The following is a 22,028-nucleotide window of genomic DNA, read 5'->3' as shown; positions in this document are numbered from 1 at the left end:
CAAGCAACATTGGAATGTGCGTGTCTCATGAGTGATGATCATTGAGAAAAAAAAAAGATTTTGAGGTAAAATGACCCTCGATGATATTCACAAGGCCACTGAATTTGAACATGACAACTGCAGAAACACTTCATCTTATGACCACCCCTATCCCAGCATGTTCAAAGCGAAGGGGGTTGTGGGATTGGCCGTAGAAAACAGATAAATGAAAGCCTTGCAGAAAGTCGTCAGCGAGATGATACGAGAGTAACGTCTCGAACATTCATCAGTTTTATAACCATTGATTTTCACATGCCGCAAGCTCTCCTGCTGTGACGCTTCCCATCAAGGTGATACTCTTATATCGGGATGTATTTTTCAACCTTGGTGACTTGGTCCTGGAACGTTCTGTTGCTTCTTGAGGCAAGAGGGGAAACAATTTCTATTTTTATATTAAGAAATATGTTAATGAGGATGAATTTACAGATTTGATTGAATTGGCTAAAAATTGGAGAACCCTTCAGCTAACTTAACTGATATTTAAGCCACAAAATAAGGGGAATTCTGTCCTTTGTCAGTCACTACCTTGTTCTGTTTAACAACAAGATACATGTTGTTGGAAAAATTAAGAAATGTATGTTTTGGTATACATAGACAACAAAAAATAGAGTCTTAAATGGAATAATCCAGCCTTAAAATTACAAAAAGCCAATGGTAACCAAATCTTGGGTTACATTTTATATATATATATATATATATATATATATATATATATATATATATATATATATATATATATATATATTCATATAGTATATGGCGGGGGAAATAATCCTTTAACCCAAGATTTGGTTAGAAGTTAGAACTTTGAAGAAACCAAAATTGACAATTCATATTTGTTTGGAAAACCGCAGTGTTTACTGTAGATAATATACATTTTGTGAAATGTAATGAAAAAAATTAACTCCACCGCCCCTAGCAATAATATTACTCACATTAGATTACAGCAATTAGCAAATGATCCAATCAATTCCAGATGAGGGGAGGTCCTGCCCTACAACAAACATTAAACAATGTAACACCAAGGTCCAATGGTGCCCAGAGAAAATGTATTATTTTACAGTAAGGTCTCATTTGTTAGCATTAGTTAATGTATTAACTGATAATATATTTTACAGCATTGTAAATCTTATTGTAAAGTGTTACCGAAAGTATTACTGATATTGGAAGTATTCTTCCACAACCTTTTGTATTTTTCGCAGGTTTTTGTAAATTGGTTTTCAGCTTCCTTTGGCAGTCTGCGTGTCCTGAGGCTAGGGGCCCGTGACAGTCCAAGGCCCCAGGGTACTGGTCTCACTGGCCCAGTCTATAATCCAGCCCCGGTGAAAAGTCTTATTTGATTGATATACTGATTAACTAGTCAAGGAGAGACTGATTATATGGCTAACAAACACCTGACTTACAGGCAACCTGATAACTGTTTTCTAATCAATAGCTTAACTGATCTTTAACAGTTGTAAAATCTTTGAATTTCTAAACAGCAACCACCTGTATATTCTGCCAACACTTGGCATTGCCTTTGTTGTGTGGTAGCACAGGAAACCCTGGTTTATTAATAGCAATAAAACACATTTATATGAACTTTTGCACTTCTGTATTCTTATTTTAGACACAAATCGTTGTGAGCAATGAACAGTTTATATAAAAAGAGCAGGCAAGTGGCTTGAAGGCAGCAATGCATTAAGCATGTGATATTATTTATATCTAAGAAGTGAGAGTGACCTAGTAACTCTCATGCCTTATGCAACATGTGTGTGTATTAATACGTGCACATGTTGGGAAATACATATTATTCAAGCAAATTCGAAATGCTTTTAACTTAAGAGTACATTGCACCTCAGGAATCCAATGTTTCTGGACGAACATAGAGAGGGATTGGACTGTCTACTGGAATCAGTCCTGATGGCTTAGCATCTTTATTCCAGACTTGTGTCACAAATCATTCTATGCTGATTTGGTGCTCAAGTAACATTTCTCATGAGTTTTGGAAACCGTGATAGTTTTTTTTTTTCAGTATTTTCAGTATCTTTGATGAATAGAAAGATCAAAAACATATATGTAGATGCATTTAGAATTTGAGAATAATATGTATTTGAGTTGAGTCCAAACATGTCCACAGGCACTTATTTCACTTATTCTCATCCCAAGGCGTCATATACTGACGCTTTTGACAATGTTTATACATCCAACGCACATGGCACCCTTTAGCGTCAATATGAGATGCAGATAAATATGGGCCAGAAGGCGCCTCCTAGTGGTCCAATCCTAACCCTACCACAGACCTAAACCTACCCATGACCGAAGCATGTTATATTGACGCTAAAGGGTGCCATGTGCCTTGGATGTATACGCATTTATACACAAACACACACACACACACACACACACACACACACACACACACTGCTTAAGACATGTGAGTATAGTTGTATGTAAATGTCTATACTGTCCTTTTTTTCACATCTACTTTATTCCATTTTTACCAAAAAAAAAAAAAAAAAAAAAACCTAATGGCCCCAAATTTCTTATTGCTGGCAATATGAAATTTTGCGATTTTGGAATATCACACTATTTTAATGCACCATTCATTTACCAGTTATGAATTGGCCATGCACATTATGCAAAATACAAATTATTATTTTACAGTATTGAAATAATTAATATAATCAAATAAAAGAGTCAGTTTAGTTAAATTAAATCAGAGACTTTATTTATTTTGTAATTATTTTCAGCAAATGTGACTTTCTAGGTCTGGCTTTATGCTGGTATGCAATACACACTTTTCATGTTCTGATCAATTCCAGTTGGATAAAATCAAGTCCTGTCCTAATAAACTATGAAATGCTTCAAATTATGATAGTAAAATTGGTTGCATTTATCAGTTTGCAGTGACTTTGATGTAGGAACATTTGAGTTTTAGACTTTCCTTACATTATAGTTTCATGACCTGCATTTCTGGTCTGTTTTTCAATCAAATCTTTGTTTTATTTGCACATTTTGCACCTCTAAGTGTGAAGGAATGATGCAGTGTCCTTTTGTATTCTGCAGACTTTAAAGATTCACACTGAACTGTGTCACACTCAAGCAAAGTTTGAAATAATTGGTGTAAGCACAAATAAAGTGCTCAATAGTGCATTTCTACAATCCAGCAACGGAAACAGAAAGAATGTCTATCTAAGCCATTTCAGGACTGCATTTCTACAGATAAAGCAATACATCATGATGTAAACCCAACAGAAAGGGTGGTGGGGTGGGGGTGGGGGGATCTTAATTAGCCTTCCACAACACAACTGAGTGACATTTTTAATAAAAGAATTTGCAACAAACAAATTCAAGTGTTGTAGCACTTTCAAAGTGCATGCATTCAAGTATGCTTTCCAAAGCGCATTTTTGAATGAGTCAGCACTGGTGAAATTGCTGTAGCTATTCGAATTTACCTCATGATTGCCTTTAAGTTCCGAGATATCTAAATTGAGACAGATACACATTTTATTTTCACAGCCTCCCCTGAGACATCATACAACAAAAAGTGAAGTGCATGAAAAATCTATGACTGATGATAGGTGATTATGGCTACACAACATATAATAGCCTCACTATACAGTGTGAAGAAGGGTTATAGTGGATTTTGAGAAGATCAGCTGAGTGTTTATTTTAGAAAAAAACTAAACAAAAACTATACAGTTTGTCTTCCAACACTGGCCAACAACTGGTATACATACACCTCAGAAGAATTGTGTCCTTGTGAATTGTGTAAAATGCATTGACAACATCTAAAATCTATATGTTTGATATAATATTCTGTAGTGGAAATGTAATACTAGCCTGACTTCGTCATACTCATATTCAAGAAAGAATATGAGTCTGAAGCTACTCCAGTGGGCTTTGATTATGAGGCGTGTTGTAACCGAACCAGGACAAAAAAAAAAACCCTCTGCACTCAATTGGATAGTCGGTAGACCTACCAACCAATCAGAGCAACGCATAAGTCAACTCCTTTGCATAGCGCAGTTTTCAAATACAGAACGTAGCCTACTTTATTTATTTTAGAAGTTAAATAACGAGTGTTACTTCTTTTACTTACTTCTCCATGATTGCGACCAAAGGAGAAACCACAACGACCACAGGCTTTTCATTACGTCCCATCTTCTTAACGACCGTCAGAGCCAGCTGATAAGTTACACTTTTCCCGAATCATGTTGGAAGGACGCCAAAAATATCTTTCCGATCGACAAATGCCTTGATTGCAGTTTTCTGTTTGTCTATTAAAATGAATGCGTTGTCAAATTTTTTTTTTTTTTACAAAAGACGCGACAGCGGAATCTATTATACATCTCAATTCTCCAGCTGCAGTCATCTTTGACAAGCTCACTTTGATGACGTGAGGATAACGTTACTGAAGACCGCCTGTCAATCATCGTATAAAGCCCGCCCTGGCAATTTGATTGGCCCGATGATTTCTGAACCGATCATAATTACTCCTCAATGGATCGAGTCCAGACCGAACTTCCCGTCCAAAAAATGTTGTGGGCGGAGTTCGGGGTGGCATCCAGGCTAGTAATATATATGTATTTTTTTTAGATAAACTATTTAAAATATCCCTTGAAAGTAATTGTATAGCTAGCAGTTCTATGTATTCTAATTAAACATATTTTTATTTTTTTATTTTTTTTTTACATTGTGTACCAATTGTGTAAGACTGAATTTTGGTGATTGAATGTTTTGTTGGGGCAAGGGTTAAAAAAATGGTAACAAAACAATAGGTCCCATTTTATTCCGATGGTCTACTGTTTTCAAAAATGTGCACTTTTGTCTTGTAAACGAATGGCCTTATGTTTTGGAACGACGTGAGGGTAAGAATTTAATGACAGAAATTTCATTTTTTGGGGTGAACTAACCCTTAGAATGTCTAAAGAGGACCATAATTTTATCAATCTCTGTGACATAAAAGCGTTTAAAGGGGAAGAACACTAAACTATATACTTTATGCCGCTAAAGAATTTAGAGGAGATGATGGTGACGATGATCATCAGTCTGCTGAAACTGATTTCAGTTGCATTTACAAATAAAAAAGAAGCCATCAGAAAATCTGGTCTCTTGTGCCTGCAGCCATGTTTCTTCTATTGCTTGACTGTAGAGCAATTTAGAATCAAATAACTACGCATACAGTGGTGTCAAAGGAGCACTGTCATTTCCATTGTCATTATCCCAGTGGTCTTTAATATCATAGCTGTCATTCTAATTCATTAAAGCATCTAATGGCGTTCGGACAGCCTGGAGCTCTACTTACTTTAATGAGATGACTGCAAAGATGTCTTGCATCCAACTCGAGGTTGGATAGAGGGTGAAGCTTAGAAGTAACTAGGAAATTTGTCTCAATGACCTTCTTTCACTTGAAAGAGGTCTGTCAAGTTTGGCACCATTTTATCAGAGAAAGCACCAAGTATAATATAGTGTAGGCTCATTCGACCCTGGGGTCTATGGGAATAGCAGGACTTTACTTGTGCACACATGCCATTAGCTAATCATCTGATAAATTTGCTCTTTCAAATGCAGAGGCTGACTAATGCATATTCATCATGACACACGTGCATTTGGGTGATGATACCTAGACCTAAAATGACCATTTTGAGGGCATTATCACATTGTAATTGTAATTTAGAAATTTGCTCATTTAAAGCTTTTTATTTTAGAATACTTGTTCCTATATCTTAGTTTAAAATCAAGAGACAACTAAGTTAGTTGTCAGTGAATTGATTTCCCTGATGCAGTTTGTTCACATGAAATAAAAAATAGATAAATAAATAAAAACTTTTAAAGTTTTAATATTGTGTTACTCCATAAAAAGTAACGGTGGCACTTCACTTATACAGATATTCATAATGTACATTATAATGCAATATATTTTTTTTTCATATATAATTGTAACCAAAGTTAAAATGCGTTATAATATTTTCAGATTCTTAAATTGGTTGGTTGTCATGTGTTTGAACGTATTATAATCTCAAAGGGTGTCTTCAATTATTAGATAAGTATTATAATGTATTATACCAGTTACAGGTATCCATAAGACTATATAATGCATAAGGTGCATAATTCACTTTTTAAAAAATACTTTAAAATTTTATTTATAATGCATTATACATAAAGGCTTTAGTAACCAAAGTAACTATGGTACTTACGTTACTTTTGCGTTACTTTTTCCTCACGTGAGTGTTTTTTTTCTCACCTGAGCTGGGTTTGCTTGTTTGGTTCATTATAAAAACAAAATAAAAAGTTCTAATTTTGGGAAATAATATAAAGGTCCTTTCACACCAAAGGTGGAATTAATAAACCTCAGACAGAAGGAAAAACACGTTCAGTCCTGTATAGTACAGGGCACAGCTTAAACAAACATTTTAGCTGTCTGAGTAGGTACTACATTTGAATTTGACACAGAACTACTCCACGCAGATCATAAACCGTTGAAATCGGTTGAGAAATGTAAGCGTTATTTTTTTCTTTTTTCGGGCCAATATGACAGACTCGTTGATATATTGCAGCAACAGTCCAAACCGAGGTCCTGATCTCTGTGGTCATTAAAAATCTAGGAGTCATTAAAAAAGAGAAGAGGTTTAACCCAGGCATCCTGGCCAAATTTGCCCATTGGCCCCAATCCATCATGGCCATATAATCATCCATCCCATATACACTCTGGCTCCTCTACACCAGTTAGCTGTGTGTTTTGGGCGTTTTGGCCCAAAATGGCTGCCATCGCATCATCCAGGTGGATGCTGCACATTGGTGTTGGTTGAGCAGATTCCCTCCTTGCATGTAAATCGCTTTGAGCACTGAGAAATATTATTATTATTAATTCAGTTGAAATAAGAGGTGAAATAGCGTTAGAGTAAGCTAAAAGATAAATAATAAATTAAAATAGGAAATGGAAAAGGAATTAAATTAAAGAGTTTTTCAGGTTTTTGTTAATTTAGTTGGTGTTTTAAAACATTCCAGGATTTTTCTCCATATAATGGACTTTACTGGCAACCAAACGGTTCAAGGTCCAAAAGACAGTTTCAGTGCAAACTGCAAACTGTTCAAAGGGCTTTAAATGATTCCAGACGATGAATAAGGGTCTTATCAAACTACACTGTAAAAAATATTTTCAAGATTTATCACAACATATTTTCTTTTGTCAAATCAACTTTATAATAATTTATTTAGTTGAGATAACTTATTATTTTGAGTTTCTGATGATTAAATTAATCTCCTTCATTGTATTAACTCACTTTTTCCAGTTCAATCAACTTAAAATTTTAAGGCAACCAGGTTACTTACTTTTTAAGTTAAACCAACAATATTTTTTTACAGTGTAGTTATCACAACATTTTTTCTTTTGTCAAATCAACTTAAATAATTTATTTAGTTCAGATAACAAATAATTTTGAGTTTCTGATGGTTAAATTAATCCCCTTCATTGTATTAACTCACTTTTTCCAGTTCAATGAACTTAAAATTTTAAGACAACCAGGTTACTTATTTTTTTAAGTTAAACCATCAATATTTTTTTACAGTGTAAACAATCGGCCATTTCAAAAATAAATTACAAAGTTTAAGTTTTATAAGCTCAAATGCTCGTCTTGCTCTGTTCTGTGTGACTCTCCTGTTTGAACTCGTTCATCAAAATGAACGAACCTTTTTTCGAAAACTTAAACTTTGTTATTATTTTTTTTTAAATGAGCGATCGTTTTGCTTGATAAGACACTTATTCATCGTCATCGTTATTTAAACAACAATTGCTCGCCAATTCCGTGCTTTAAAATTGCTACATGTGACGTTGTCCGTGGTCCTGAAGCCACACTTCCTCAGTAGAGCAAACATGGTACTGTCCATGGTCCTAAACTTACTCTTCAGTCATAGCCCTAGCAAATGTGCATCTGATGGAGCTTTCTTTCAGAGAAGACAATAATGAGCTGTCAAGCTAGTTGGATTCATATTCATTGTGAAGAGCACAAGTAAGGTTATAATATTCTCGGAAAAGACAGTTTATTGGGATACCATATACCCAAAGTCACTGCCTTGACCACTGCCAAGCACATCTGAATCCACTCCACATTACACCCAGTAAACATATGATGTAAAGTGCAGAGGGTGTTTCTGATATGGCTTGTAATGCCTCATTAAGCTAATCTTGTAATGCACAGCTGAACCGCTGCAGATAGTGCTGACGGCCGTCCGTCTCTTCCCTTCACATCAACGGTCCTCACATTTCAGTGGGGACCGTCAAAGCGCTAAGTGGGGGTTGAGGATGTCCACATCACCATTGGGGCCCTCCTGTCCAGGAGATGCAACAGAGAAGCTCCTTTAAATGTGCCACCAAAACACCACTGCTCTGCATCACTGCTAGCATGGTTGCCTAGCAACTAGACAGCAGCAGATGCCTGCATCCTTCTTCCACTGAGTAAAAATACATGGGAAAAATACACCACTTATATATTTGTGCAATGTGCAAAATTGTTTTTATTTTTTTTATAATTTCATTTGTTCCTTATCTTGATATATTATCGCAACCTGCATGTTGGCGTGTGCAAAAAGAGTGTCACTGATTTCAAAATCGTATTTGTCCGTCATTATTTACTTTTTTTTTTTTTTTTTTTTTGTCGTTTCTGAGTTTGTGATTTCGAGGGTGTGTTGAGCTGAAGAATGTGGAAGAAATGCATGAAAATGCGCCGGGATACTCTCGCAGCATTTTAATAGGTTGCAGCGCGCGAGCCGACAAGTACAGACATCATTCCTCCGCGAGACAAGCGCGTGGACAGACTGCCTTTCCTCTTTAGTTCGCTTTCGCTTTTATTTTTTCAACAAACACCGGCATTTTATTCAGCACATTCAAAGAGGGACCATGTCTTTTACTCTTCTTTTGAAATCCAAGCGTGTGCGACGGAGATTTCTGTTCCAGTCTTGATTATGTTTTACGATTCCTGGAGGTGTTATTGCAATTGAAGTGTGTCATCATTTGCTCTGAACAAGAGCAGGAACATGCTCGGGGATTCAATCGAGAGATAAGGGGGGTTTTCCATTAGGCTAGACAAAGCTTGGACATTTGCAAGCGTTTTATTTGAGATACATACGTGTTTTTTTTTCACCCTGCTTCTGCTTCATATAAGGTTGTACTATGGACTACAAGCTCTGACGTCTGCATCAGATATTCTCTGCTGCATTTCTTTAAATGTGCATATTTTCTCCCCAGTGACTTTAAGAGGAATATCTCGACCATCAGCAGTAGGGGATGCAGATTTTTTTTTCTTTGTCTCCAACCTTTATAGCTGAGGGGGGAAATAAATAAAAATATCACTTACTGTGGAGCACCCCCCTCTTTGAAGGAGCATCTCTGGAGCCATGGCTTGCCCACAGCTTTGGACCTGGAAATTGCGACGACAGGTGTAGAAGAAGATTGATTCTCTTCCATTTTTTTTTCATCATCTTATATTTATTTATTTTTTTCTCCATGTTTTGGTTGAAGAAGACTTTCCAGCACTTTCCCAGAAGTCCAGTCGAAGCTGAGAGAGATGTCTGATCTTCTGGTTTTGATCGAGGGGGTCTCTGACCTGCACGGATTTCCATAGCTGAAGAAAAAAAAAGAAAACAACAACAACTGGGACCCATTAAATATTTTATTTATTTATTTTTATTTATTTTTTTATTTTTTATTTATTTTGCGGGGCCATCACACATGCGTGCATTGGTGCTTTGATCTCTTTCATTCATTTGGCTGTTTTTTCCCTCCCCTTCTTTTGGATTCTTTTTGGATAATTATTTTTTGGGGGGGGTTGTTTGTTTGTTTGTTTTTGTTTTGCTTTGCTTTTTTTGTTTGTTTGTTTGTTTTACATCAGTTTGGAGCACAGGCGGTTGGATTATTGAAACTGAATTAACGGATTTGTGGAAATGTTGGGTCCTCAAGAAGACAAATTATGTGGAATTGTTTCTGCTCTGGCGGCTTTGTCCTTTGTCTGCTTTGTACAAAGGTAAGATAATGATAAATATTGGAAATTATAACTATTGGACTGGATGAATGAGCCCACTTTTTGGTCAAATCCCAACAGACACTCACATGATTCACTGATAGGGATATAGCGTACTGTACATAATGTTTAATTTCCTTTTTACCTGAATAAACTGTCGAATTGTGTGTGTGCAGTGTCTAATAGAGAGAGAGAGAGAGAGAGAGAGAGAGAGAGAGAGAGAGAGAGAGAGAGAGAGAGAGAGAATCATATAGGCTATGTGTGAGAAACATGGTTATTTCAATTATGCAGCGCGTATAGGCCTATTATTGAAAACAAATTTTTTTCTTTTGAATATGCCATGTCTTTTGTTTGTCGATTACATATTATTATTATCCTTTGAAAAAAAAAAATCTCTTTCCAGTTAAACAGTAAATTACCTAATTATTAACTAATTGAATATATATAGGCTATATTGCTAAATACTCATACTGCATTCTCCATCCACTCGGCCCAGTGATTTAACAGTGACATCTCGGTATTCTGGCTTCAATTAAAATCAGGGCATGACAGAGCTGTGTTTTGAAACGCGTTTTAAGTAAAATGTAGTAGCAACATTCGGTTTCATCTGTAACAATATATATTTGCATGCAATGATCCACTGAGTGAAATACACATTTACAAATGATCAGTGCTTTTCTTCTGCTCCACCCCCACCCATACCACCATGTCACTGGTGTTAGAAGAGATCCATCATCACTCAGCCAATAAGAATAAAACCGACGACGCCTATTAGTCAATAATGGTTAATGGCATGTGTTCGCTGGTGATCATTGAGATGCGACGTGGCTTTGAAGATTATGAGGCCGAAGACACATATATCTTTTCTCCGTCTCATACTGTGTATGCGGAACACCTGTAAGACAAATGGCAAGCATTATTATATGTTAAACACTGCTGTCTTTTGTCATCGCATGTCGTGATTATTATGATTTTCAATAAATTATATTAAAATTAACAGTGGTGGCCTAAAACCTAAATGCCTTCCATTGTGACGTTTTACTATTTTCATTTCAAGTGCAGCGTGCATGGCTGAGATATGGAATTTTTAAATGCATTAGTTTAAAGGCACATAGGCATTTTCATGTGCAAATTAGTAGTTGTCAAACACCTACAGGGGTTTTACAACTTTTATAGACCCAGGAACCCTATAAGTTCAAACAGGGACTCCCAACACTTTCAATGTATATTAATTTTCATGAATAGCTACCATTAACATTATCAAACATCATTACACACTTTGAGACAATTCATAATATGTAGATACATTTTTCTCCTCCATTTTTAAAGGTAACTACACATTTTCCCATAACGCGTAAAGTTATACTACACCGAAAACTATTTTATTTATAAATTATTTTGCATACAGCCTTAATGACCTCATATTAGTTGAGACTTTGTGGAATATTTGCTCTTTTCAATATGTGTCTGTCATATCACAACATTATCTACAATGACCTAATGAAGGCCAAATTTAAAAAATGTGATCCTAAAACATTCATATACATTTTACCCTAAAATCTTGATGTTGATTTAAAAAAAAAAGATTATGTTATGCTTCTACTTCCCATCTGTTGACGGAGCCTCAGGGACCCAAAGACCCCGAGTTAAGAAACCCTGGCTCTGGACTGCATGTTTGAACCAGATAAACCCAGTCATGCCAGTTGTCAAAGTTACATGTTGAACTGACCAACCCCATATGACAGTATGATGTTTGAGTGTTTTTGATGTAGTTTCAGCAACATGACACAGTCGTGCACAGTCATTATTAGATGTTTCTGTTTAAGATCCAAATGCGCTTTCAGTAACACTTTGTGCTCTGTAAAACAATAAATTATTCAGTCACATAGATTTATGTTCATGATTATGTGGTGGTTGTATTGATCTAAAGATAAGCCTCTTCAGATTGGCAAGTACGCCAAACATTCTCAATCTGTCTGAATGAAAACAAAATGCATTGCAAAAAAACAATCAAGGATATATGATTCAATTACATCATATGCATTAACAAATTTGCTATAAGCTGTATATTCGGTTTAGATACATTTTGACAAAAAGCACTCTCAATTCTCTCTCTTGCAGCACCTCCACCGGAAATACCGGAATATCTGTGGCCAAGACGACAGTGGACAAATTGCTGAAGGGGTATGACATCCGTCTCCGGCCAGACTTCGGAGGTACGCATGATCCTTTCGTAAAAACCTATTCTCTTACCAGTCAGGCGCTATCTAAAAAGTCACTCATCTGGAGTCTAGTGAAAAATCATTATCATTGGCAAATGCAGTACTGTATGTATATAGAAAAATATTGTGCTATGTTTTCCGCACTGCACATCTGATCATAAATCTCCTGTGTAGGAAGGTTTTCAAAACTTGCTGGTTTGTTGCTCATGATCTCATGTAAAGACGGAATATAAAGTGACTGTATGAAGGCAGACATTTTCAAGAAATTGCTGAAACATCTCATGATTTAAAAGCATCAATTTCAAGGTTAGGCAGAGAAAACAAGAAGCTTTTTGGGATGGAAAGGCACTTTGTACTCTTGTACTATGCCGTATTTATTTATTTATTTATTTTTCCCCCGGACCCCTCCTTCCCTATAAAAAGTTGTTTGGGTACAGTTTTCAGAAAGGCTGAGCACACAGTTTTAGGTTGCAGCTCATGGTCCATATTTCTGCACACGTTTACATTGTTGAAGGACATCGAGATGTTTTTCGAACCACAAAGTCGGGGGTGGGGGTGGGGGGATTTTGTTTCACCACAACTAGAAGTTGGCTTGTCTGGCTATTCATCAGAAGCATTCTGTTGGCCCCCTGATATTGCAAAGAGACTATCAATTTGATACAGAATGTACTTTTTTTAATTCAGCTTTGCAGCTCCCCTTCAGCAAATTGCTTTGTATTTCAGTGTCTGTCTATCTATCTATCTATCTATCTATCTATCTATCTATCTATCTATCTATCTATCTATCTATCTATCTATCTATCTATCTATCTATCTATCTATCTATCTATCTATCTATCAGTATCTATAAGTGTTATCTGTAACAGTTCGTTGGCTGAACAACCATTACTTAAAAAAGTAATTAGATTAAACACAAAAAAATTAAGTATTCATAACTTTTCAACCTCTACTTAACATACGTATATAGTGTGTGTAACACAAAAAAGGTGAATTTAAATGTATGCATAAATAAAGTGAAAAAACATAAGTCATGTCAACTACTATAATAATTGCTTCAAAATTACAGTTTTTTTTATTCGCTTTGGTACTATTTTCACAAGTAAGGTGTACATTCATTTTCAAAACTCTTAGTACAAAAATCCAAACTGATCACACTTGTAACGCAGCTAGTCATTCTTTCAAAACCTGATGTAATGCTTTCAGTCAGTTGCACATGTTTTCAGTCCACATAATCATTATTTTAAACACAAGATTATTGTAATATGTAATGAGAACATTTGGTTTAATCACTGAAACACAACAATATGATCTTCTTTCAGTTTAGTACTTTTAACAATCAGTTCATCCAACAGCAAACAATGCAAGATACATGTTTCAAATCGGCCTTAGAAGTGCTGAAATGAATATGCTACAGTACTATAAAAGACAGATTACACAGTTTTACTGTAACATTAAGCAATACACTTACAGTACCCAACATTTACATTATCTATAATTTCCAAATATCAATGTAATCAAGTGAAGGATCAATGAAGACATCCTCTACAATCATTTAGGCAAATTACTGTATAGTTTTTATTTTTCAGACATAATTGTAACATAGGTATACTTTCTATAATGAAATATAACTAAATGAGAACAAAACATAACATTTAGAGCACGCATTACAGTACGTAAATTACTGTAATTTGGATCAAGCCTGTCCTGAGCATTTGGCCATAGATTCTCGTCCACATCACAATGAATGTTACAGTATATAGTGGCCAATTGTGGTTACCACTGTGAAATCAATTAGCTATAACGAGTATTCATCATGTGTGGTTACATGTAATTTACTGTAAATATTCATACAAACACACATTTTATTTTAATTGATTAACCATTAAGATCTGTTGGATTAAATAATAGACAAAAGTATTAAACTGAACAAAAAGAGATGCAAATCAAAAGTTTGATAGTAAGAGCTTTATGAAAGGCAGTTACTGTGAATGAAACAATAATGTTGTTATGAACTGCTCCGAGACTGGGAGATGTAGATCCAAATGCAGCTTTATTAAGAATAGTCGTACAGGCAGGGTCGAGAATTGGCAGACAGAACAATGGAGAGTACACAATGGGAATCCAAGAAGCAGGCAGAGGTCAGGGCAGGCAGCAATAATCAGAATCCAAAAACAATCCAAAGTCAAAAACCAGAACACAAACACGGAAAACGCTCAGAAATGCAGACACACAGTACAACAAGACTTCGCAAACACTGAACGTGAACACAAGGTATATATAGACACTAACAGGATGAGACACAGGTGAATGCAATCAGTGAATGAGGTACAGGTGAGTGTGATCAGTGAAGATGAGTCCGAGCAATGAGTTATGGGAAATGTAGTCTGAGAGTGATACAAGACTAATCTGGAGTGCCTTCTGGTGGGTATCAAGGGCACTCCAGCTGGTGACCGTTACAAATGTAGATGAAACACTTATTTTGTGTTGTGAAAAGGATACTTTGTGATTGTGTCAATTGTACTAACACAGTTGAAAACATGATGAAATGTTTGAAAAAAGTGCACTTTTGATGATCTGTTGTGATATTAGCACTAAAAGTTTTGAAAATGTACACCTTACTTGTGAAAATAGTACCAAAGCGAATGAAAAAAAACTGTAGGTAAATCGAGCATAACATTTTAAGTAACTATACGAGCCACGTGATTTGCAATTTCCCGTGATGCCTTTCCAGCCAAAAATTGGAGCCATTTTGTGAAGCACATGTGAAAACGTTGAAATAAATGGAAGCCTTACTTTTAACTTGCACTCAATCGTTTAATGCATTTTTGGACAAAAAATTAACTTTAAAATAAATTTCAGAATTGCTACGAATTTTGTATCAACATTTAGAAACGAACAATTTAAGCAATGGATGTTGCGTGAACTCAAATATTTAAGTACATGTAACGAAGGTTTTCTTGTTAATTTTAAGTAAAATTATTCCAAGTTGGGATTACTTAAAAAGTATGATGCAAAAATGGTGCATATAAATTTTAAGTAAATCCAACAACCAGATATTCTCAGATGAGAACAGATGTTCTCTATTCTGGTTTTTGAATCGTTTCACCAGGAGTGATGGCCCCTCCACAGAGCACTGATGCAGCGCTGCACGTTTGTATTGGGAGCAGCATCCGCTCTGATGCAGGCCAGGGAACTGTAGTCTATCACATCCTGATAATTCTATCATCAGTCAGAGCCCAAGTCTCCTGACACAACTGCTGACCAACTTCAGCTTTAGAGCACCGTGCATTTTAATTGGACCCAGACCGCAGCTACGCTAGCCCGAGCGAGGGGGGGAGGGGGGGGGGTGAAGAGGGCAGAGAGGAGAGAGATGGAGAGAAAGAAAGAGGCCAGTTAGGTTGTCGGGAAACCAGGCTGCCCTAAAAGCGCTTCATCTCTCTGGCCGGCTAGAGGGATAGCCGCGGGGTTTGGCCGTGGTGTATTTGTGTGTGTGCGCATCCCAAGTCACATCACAACACACATGAAGGAAAAGCCTGCTTACACGACATGAATTCACACATAAAAAAAAAAACAGTTGCGCAACAGTACTGCTGAAAAAAAAAATGCCATTAACAAAATATCCACAAGCAGGTTTAATGAACCTCTAAAGCAGGGGTGCCCAATCCTGCTCCTGGCGATCGACTGTCCTGCACAGTTCATCTCCAACCCTAATCAAACACACCTGAATGTGATCCTAAAGACCTTAATTGGCTACTTCAGGTGTGTTTGATTAGGGTTTGAGATGAACTGTCAAGGACAGTCGATCGCCAGGAGCAGGATTGGGCACCCCTGCTCTAAAGGTACTGAAATTGCGTTGCACATTGCATTTTTTTAAAGCCATTGTCATTCTTTTCAGTGCAAATGTCTTATTATAGATTAACCCTTCCAATTTGCTGACAAAATGAACACTGCAAATGCTAAATTTCAATTCCATTTAGATTTGGTGCTCAAAATTTTCATTTGTTTAAAAGTCATACAGGTACTGATTATTAAATGATTATACAGTTTGGATATCTAGTTGACTTCCGTGTACCTCAAACAAAACTCAGACTATTAAAGTGCACATTTTGCTAATTTAAAATCTTTTTTTGTTGTTGTTGGAGGTTCTGCTTGAATCTATTTACATGATTTAAAGTTCAAAAACAAGTTGCCATTTTTCTCAAATTCTCAAAACTACTCTTGTGCAAACTTCCAGTGCTTTGGTACGTTCATGCAATTGACTATGTACAATTGTTTGCTGTTTCCTACATTATCAATTCCTTATGTCATGTTGATCATAATACATTATACTGGTTTTCTGTCGAATAGTATTATCCCTCAAAACATTTAGGGAAAAACATTAGTTCATTGCATAAAACATTAGTTCATTGCGTAAGTCATTAAATGCAAAATGGTTGAACTATTTGTCATAATCTGTCAAGCATATTTTCTAAACATTTGTATTATATATTTTTTTTAATATGACCTGAATTGTAAAAACTGCACAGATGAATCTTGAATTTAACTAATAAAGGGGAATGTAAAGCATTAGTAAAACCAGTTCAGAGGTGCATCTAATGACCTTTCGGTAGACAAATTCTAATTATAGAAGAACAATAGAGAAATGAACAGGGTCAACAGCCGGGAAGAAGAAGAGGAGTATAAAGATGTTTTGAGGAAGGGTAGAGAGGCAAAACATGTTGAAGAGTTAGAAGAGACCAATGACATACTGTACTGTAGGCACATTTCAGATAAAATAAAGGCCGCCATTGTGTACCATGTTCTCAATCATGGCGTTTCAATGGGAGAGGCTGGTCGAGCAGGGCAGCCAAATGTTGAGAGAACAGCCGTGTCCTCAATCATTCAAATGTTCCGTAGACAAGTATGTAATCCAACAATGTGCACTCTTCTGTAATACTGTGTACTTACTGTAATGCTGTAATGCTTTATGTTACAGTAGTCCACTCACATTTGACAGTATATAGTATACTTATACTTATTATACAAATACGTACGACTTGTCTTTTTCTTTGACATTTTACTGTGATTTGTTGTCAGTGAAAAGCGAATCAGACCAGTCTCTTGCTATCAATATTTTATATACGCTAAATTTGTACTGTTGAAATTAATCTTTGCTATACACAAAAATGAGAAAATACTTTCAGAGTATACACTAACTTGACTAAGCATTTTGACTATATTGTTTGTGAACAATGACACAAGAACTTATTCTGATGGCAATGATATGTTTAGTGACATAAATTGACAAACTATGGATTTATTGCTGGCTTTTGCTGGTCCATTGTGTGGTGGCTTTGCATTAACCAGAGCGACTGAGAAAAACAGATTTTTCTCTTACTATACATCTGTATAGTACAAAATAGTGTGTCTTTGAATTGTTCACCCTAAAATAAAAATGTTGTCATCAATTACTCGCCAAAAAACTCACCAAACCTGTTTGAGTTTCTTTTTACTGTTGAACAAAAAATTATATATTTTAAAGAATTTGGTAATCAAACAGTTGACTACAACCATTGACTTCCATAGTATTTTTTCCTACTATGGGAGTTAATGTTTGATTACCAACATATTCTGTAATATATATATATATATATATATATATATATATATATATATATATACTCACCTAAAGGATTATTAGGAACACCTGTTCAATTTCTCATTAATGCAATTATCTAATCAACCAATCACATGGCAGTTGCTTCTATGCATTCAGGTGTGTGGTCCTGGTCAACACAATCTCCTGAACTCCAAACTGAATGTCAGAAAGGGAAAGAAAGGTGATTTAAGCAATTTTGAGTGTGGCATGGTTGTTGGTGCCAGATGGGCCGGTCTGAGTATTTCACAATCTGCTCAGTCACTGGGATTTTCACACACAACCATTTCTAGGGTTTACAAAGAATGGTGTGAAAAGGGAAAAACATCCGTTATGCGGCAGTCTTGTGGGCGAAAATGCCTTGTTGATGCTAAAGGTCAGAGGAGAATGGGCCGACTGATTCAAGCTGATAGAAGAGCAACTTTGACTGAAATAACCACTTGTTACAACTGAGGTATGCAACAAAGCATTTGTGAAGCCACAACATGCACAACCTTGAGGCGGATGGGCTACAACAGCAGAAGACCCCACCGGGTACCACTCATCTCCACTACAAATAGGAAAAAGAGGCTACAATTTGCAAGAGCTCACCAAAATTGGACAGTTGAAGACTGGAAAAATGTTGGCTGGTCTGATGAGTCTCGATCTCTGTTGAGACATTTAGATGGTAGATTAAAGAATTGGCTGTAAACAGAATGAGAACATGGATCCATCATGCCTTGTTACCACTGTGCAGGCTGGTGGTGCAGGCAGCATTGTTTCTGACCATGTCCATCCCTTTATGGCTACTTCCAGCAGGATAATGCACCACGTCATAAAGCTCGAATCATTTAAAAAAAAAAATTTCTTGACCATGACAATGAGTTCACTGTACTAAAATGGCCCCCACATTCACCAGTTCTCAGCCCAATAGAGCATCTTTGGGATGTGGTGGAACAGGAGCTCCGTGCCCTGGATGTGCATCCCAAAAATCTCCATCAACTGCAAGATGCTATCCTATCAATATGTTGAAGCAATGCCACATAGAATTAAGGCAGTTCTGAAGGCGAAAGGGGGTCAAACACAGTATTAGTATGGTGTTCCTAATAATCCTTTAGGTGAGTGCAGGGCTGGATTAAGAGTTCAGAGGCCCCTGGGCACAATGTCTTGTAGGCCCCTTCTTAGGCAGGCCAAATGTATTTTGTTTGTACATTTAGAGTTTTATTGACTTAAAATTAACTTTGTTGAACTATGCTGGAGTAAAGTTCATAAATGGTTGTTCTTTCCTATAGGAAATTGGAAAACTATGTTGGGTGGACCCTTAATATAGCATTTACAGTTTTACTGATTTACTCTTCCTCTAGGGGGGTTGGGGGGCATGCTCCCCCGCAAGAAAATTTGTTCATTTTAAGGTTAAATGCATCAATTTCGTGCTCTTTGAGAGATCAAAATTAAGAGCTTCAACCCATGAACTGCTCGTTGAAGAAAGAAAACGCATTGATTTGTACCAGGACAATAAACAGGGCTCAATCATCTTTTTAGTTGAGTCTCAGTCTACATTACATTATTAGGATCCCAAACAATTATTATAATAATGTAAAAATGATTTATATAATTATTCCTGACGTAAAATCCATAAAGCTTATAAATGTACTATATAAATGAAAATGAATATTTCAAAAGTAGCCTATATTTTAGTCTACATTACACTATATTATAGGAAAATTAAAATACTTTAGTCCTTATTTCTTCGCTTGCAAGAAATAAACCCTTGAGCTTGTATTTAGGAGAAAACACCAGATGACCATGATGATCGCGTGGGCAAAGTGCACACTTTTCTTTAATTCACCCAGCACTAACAGGATGCCTATTCTTAAAGTCTAGTGCTGTTTTATAAAGGCAAAAATCCATATCATGGTTTCGATTTTAGTTCGTTGGTAAAATATAACGCTAGAGACCTATGTTAGGTTATACATTTTACAACTCATATGTGTTGGGAAAAGGGAGAAGAGACTTCGGCAAAAAGCGGATTCGAACTCGCGTCAAGCACATCAAAAGCTTATTCACGCGTTTTGCGCGCTACGACCTACGACTTACGCCACTTCAGCTGTGACGTGACCGGCGTCTTTTTTCATTAAAGACAGGCACTTAGTGCAAACATACGTTCTGTTTTATCAAACCGTTCCTCGCCGCCTCGAACACTACCGGCCCACCTGGGAAACTCCCGACTCTCCCGATTGCCACTGGTGTCCTGCAGGGCCCCTTAGATGTTGTGGGCCCCTGGGCAAGTGCCCAGTTGCCCTATGGTTAATCCGGCCCTGGGGGAGTGTCACAGAGCTACCCTCAGCTCTTTGTGACCCCTGGTTAGCTCTTCCACAAAACACATGAACACATACTTGGTTTTTAAAGACTCTTTATTTACCTTAGTGTACCAGCAACATGAGAGATGGATTGTCCACACAAATGTATTCACAACTGTGCGGTTGTGTCTCAGACTGGCCACCTGAGCACTAACCCTGAGGACATTTAACATTTGTTGCAGACTGTTGATTGTCACCTGAAGCAGCATACAGGGTGGTGGCCATCTTGAATTGGGTAAAAGACTGGAATGGACTTTTCTTATGTTTTTATACCTGTGCTGTGTTGCATCATGGGAAGTGGGAGATACCAAGTATGGTGTTAAGGGAAGGGGAATTGGGATGTTAATGTGAACTTCTTTTGATTATTGTTGAAATTCAGTGAAGTTGTGCTGTTATTTAACTTTGTGTGGTGAAGAAAATGAAGTTACTTGATCACATATTTTTAATTGATATTTATTAGCTGTTCATGATCTTTATTACTTCCCCATGTGATTATTGGTGAGAAATGGTTGCCCCTAGGGGTATAAATTCTCACAGAAAGAAGTGATCAGGAGGGTAAAGACTGTTGGTAGTGAATGCTGTATCAACTGACTGCTGTGATTGAAGTAGTAGGCCTGATGCAAGGCTGTTTTTTTGGTATCTTGACTTTATTTTTTTTTATTTGTTTTTTTGTAAATTTTTCCTGCTACCTCACCTGTGAGCACCTTGCACTTTACGAAGTTGGGAGAACATAAATAAATATGAAAATGGCATTTAACGTCCTCCATGTGTTATTTTGAAGAACTTTGGATGTCCTTGTGACAAGTGGTGTCAGAAGTGGGATTATATTATGCCACCCAAGACCAGACAAGATCGAGGTGCGGGCACAGATGAGCAGTTGGGAATGGATCAGGAGCCGCCCAGCTCGACAGAGTTACAAGCCACAGCAAGCCCGGTGGAGGGAAGTGTCTCAGAACTGGCCAGCCTGGTTAAAGTTCTACTGCAGTCCCAAGCCGCCCGGGATGATCGGATGGAGCAAGTAATGGCGAAGCAAGACCAGCGTTGGCGAAATATGCAGCACCAATTCCAGCAAATACAACATCAGGTGATCCAGATCCAGGCTGGAGGGGACCACAGAGGAAGTCAGGCTGCGCTTACAGTTACAAGTCCAGAACCAACCGGAGAAGGTATGTCATCAGGAAGCATCGAGCCAAGATTACATCCCTTGACAAGAGATGATGACATCGAGCAGTTCTTGACAACCTTTGAAAGGATGGCCACTGCGTGCAGATGGCCTCAGGCCAATTGGGCAATCAGACTGGTTCCTCTGTTAACGGGAAAAGCACGTGGTGCCTATGTAGCCATGGATGGGAATGATGCTGAGGACTATGAGAAGGTCAAGGAGGCGATACTTATGAAATACCAGATTAATGCGGAGATCTACCGACAAAGGTTTCGCTCCTCAGAGATTCTGCCAGACGAGAACCCCCGTGAGCTTTATGTGCGATTGAAAGATCTTTTCTCAAAATGGGTGAAGCCAGAGAGGTGTACTATACAGCAGTTGTCCGAACTCATTATCTTGGAGCAATTTATGCGAATGATAAACTCTGACATGGCAGTGTGGATTAAGGAGCATGATCCAGCCACAGCAGAAGAAGCAGCAAAACTTGCAGAGACATACCTAGCCGCACGCCAGGAGGCCCAGCACAGCTTTGGAGCTCGAAGTCAAAAATGGCCAAGTAAGTCTGGGGGTGAGGGTGGTCATGGCCAAGGTAAAGGGGGTTTTGTTAGAAATCAGGTGAAAGGGGATAAA

The 22,028-nt window shown here is 37.2% G+C and overlaps 1 protein-coding gene across 1 annotated transcript in view; it reads left to right on the top strand.

Moving 5' to 3' along the window:
• Positions 1–8,692: 8,692 nt before the first annotated feature.
• Positions 8,693–22,028, top strand: part of gabrb4 (gamma-aminobutyric acid type A receptor subunit beta4) — a 111,833-nt gene continuing 98,497 nt past the window's right edge. The window contains exons 1-2 of the mRNA XM_089123438.1: positions 8,693–10,043; positions 12,162–12,256. Coding sequence (XP_088979564.1) covers positions 9,964–10,043; positions 12,162–12,256 — 175 coding nt within the window. The 5' untranslated portion in view covers positions 8,693–9,963. The remainder of the gene's footprint in view (positions 10,044–12,161; positions 12,257–22,028) is intronic.

The sequence above is a fragment of the Pimephales promelas genome, chromosome 19 (assembly GCF_988280905.1).
Source record: "Pimephales promelas chromosome 19, fPimPro1.hap1.1, whole genome shotgun sequence".
Taxonomy (NCBI): Eukaryota; Metazoa; Chordata; class Actinopteri; order Cypriniformes; family Leuciscidae; genus Pimephales; species Pimephales promelas.
This window is presented reverse-complemented; position numbering and strand designations above follow the sequence as displayed.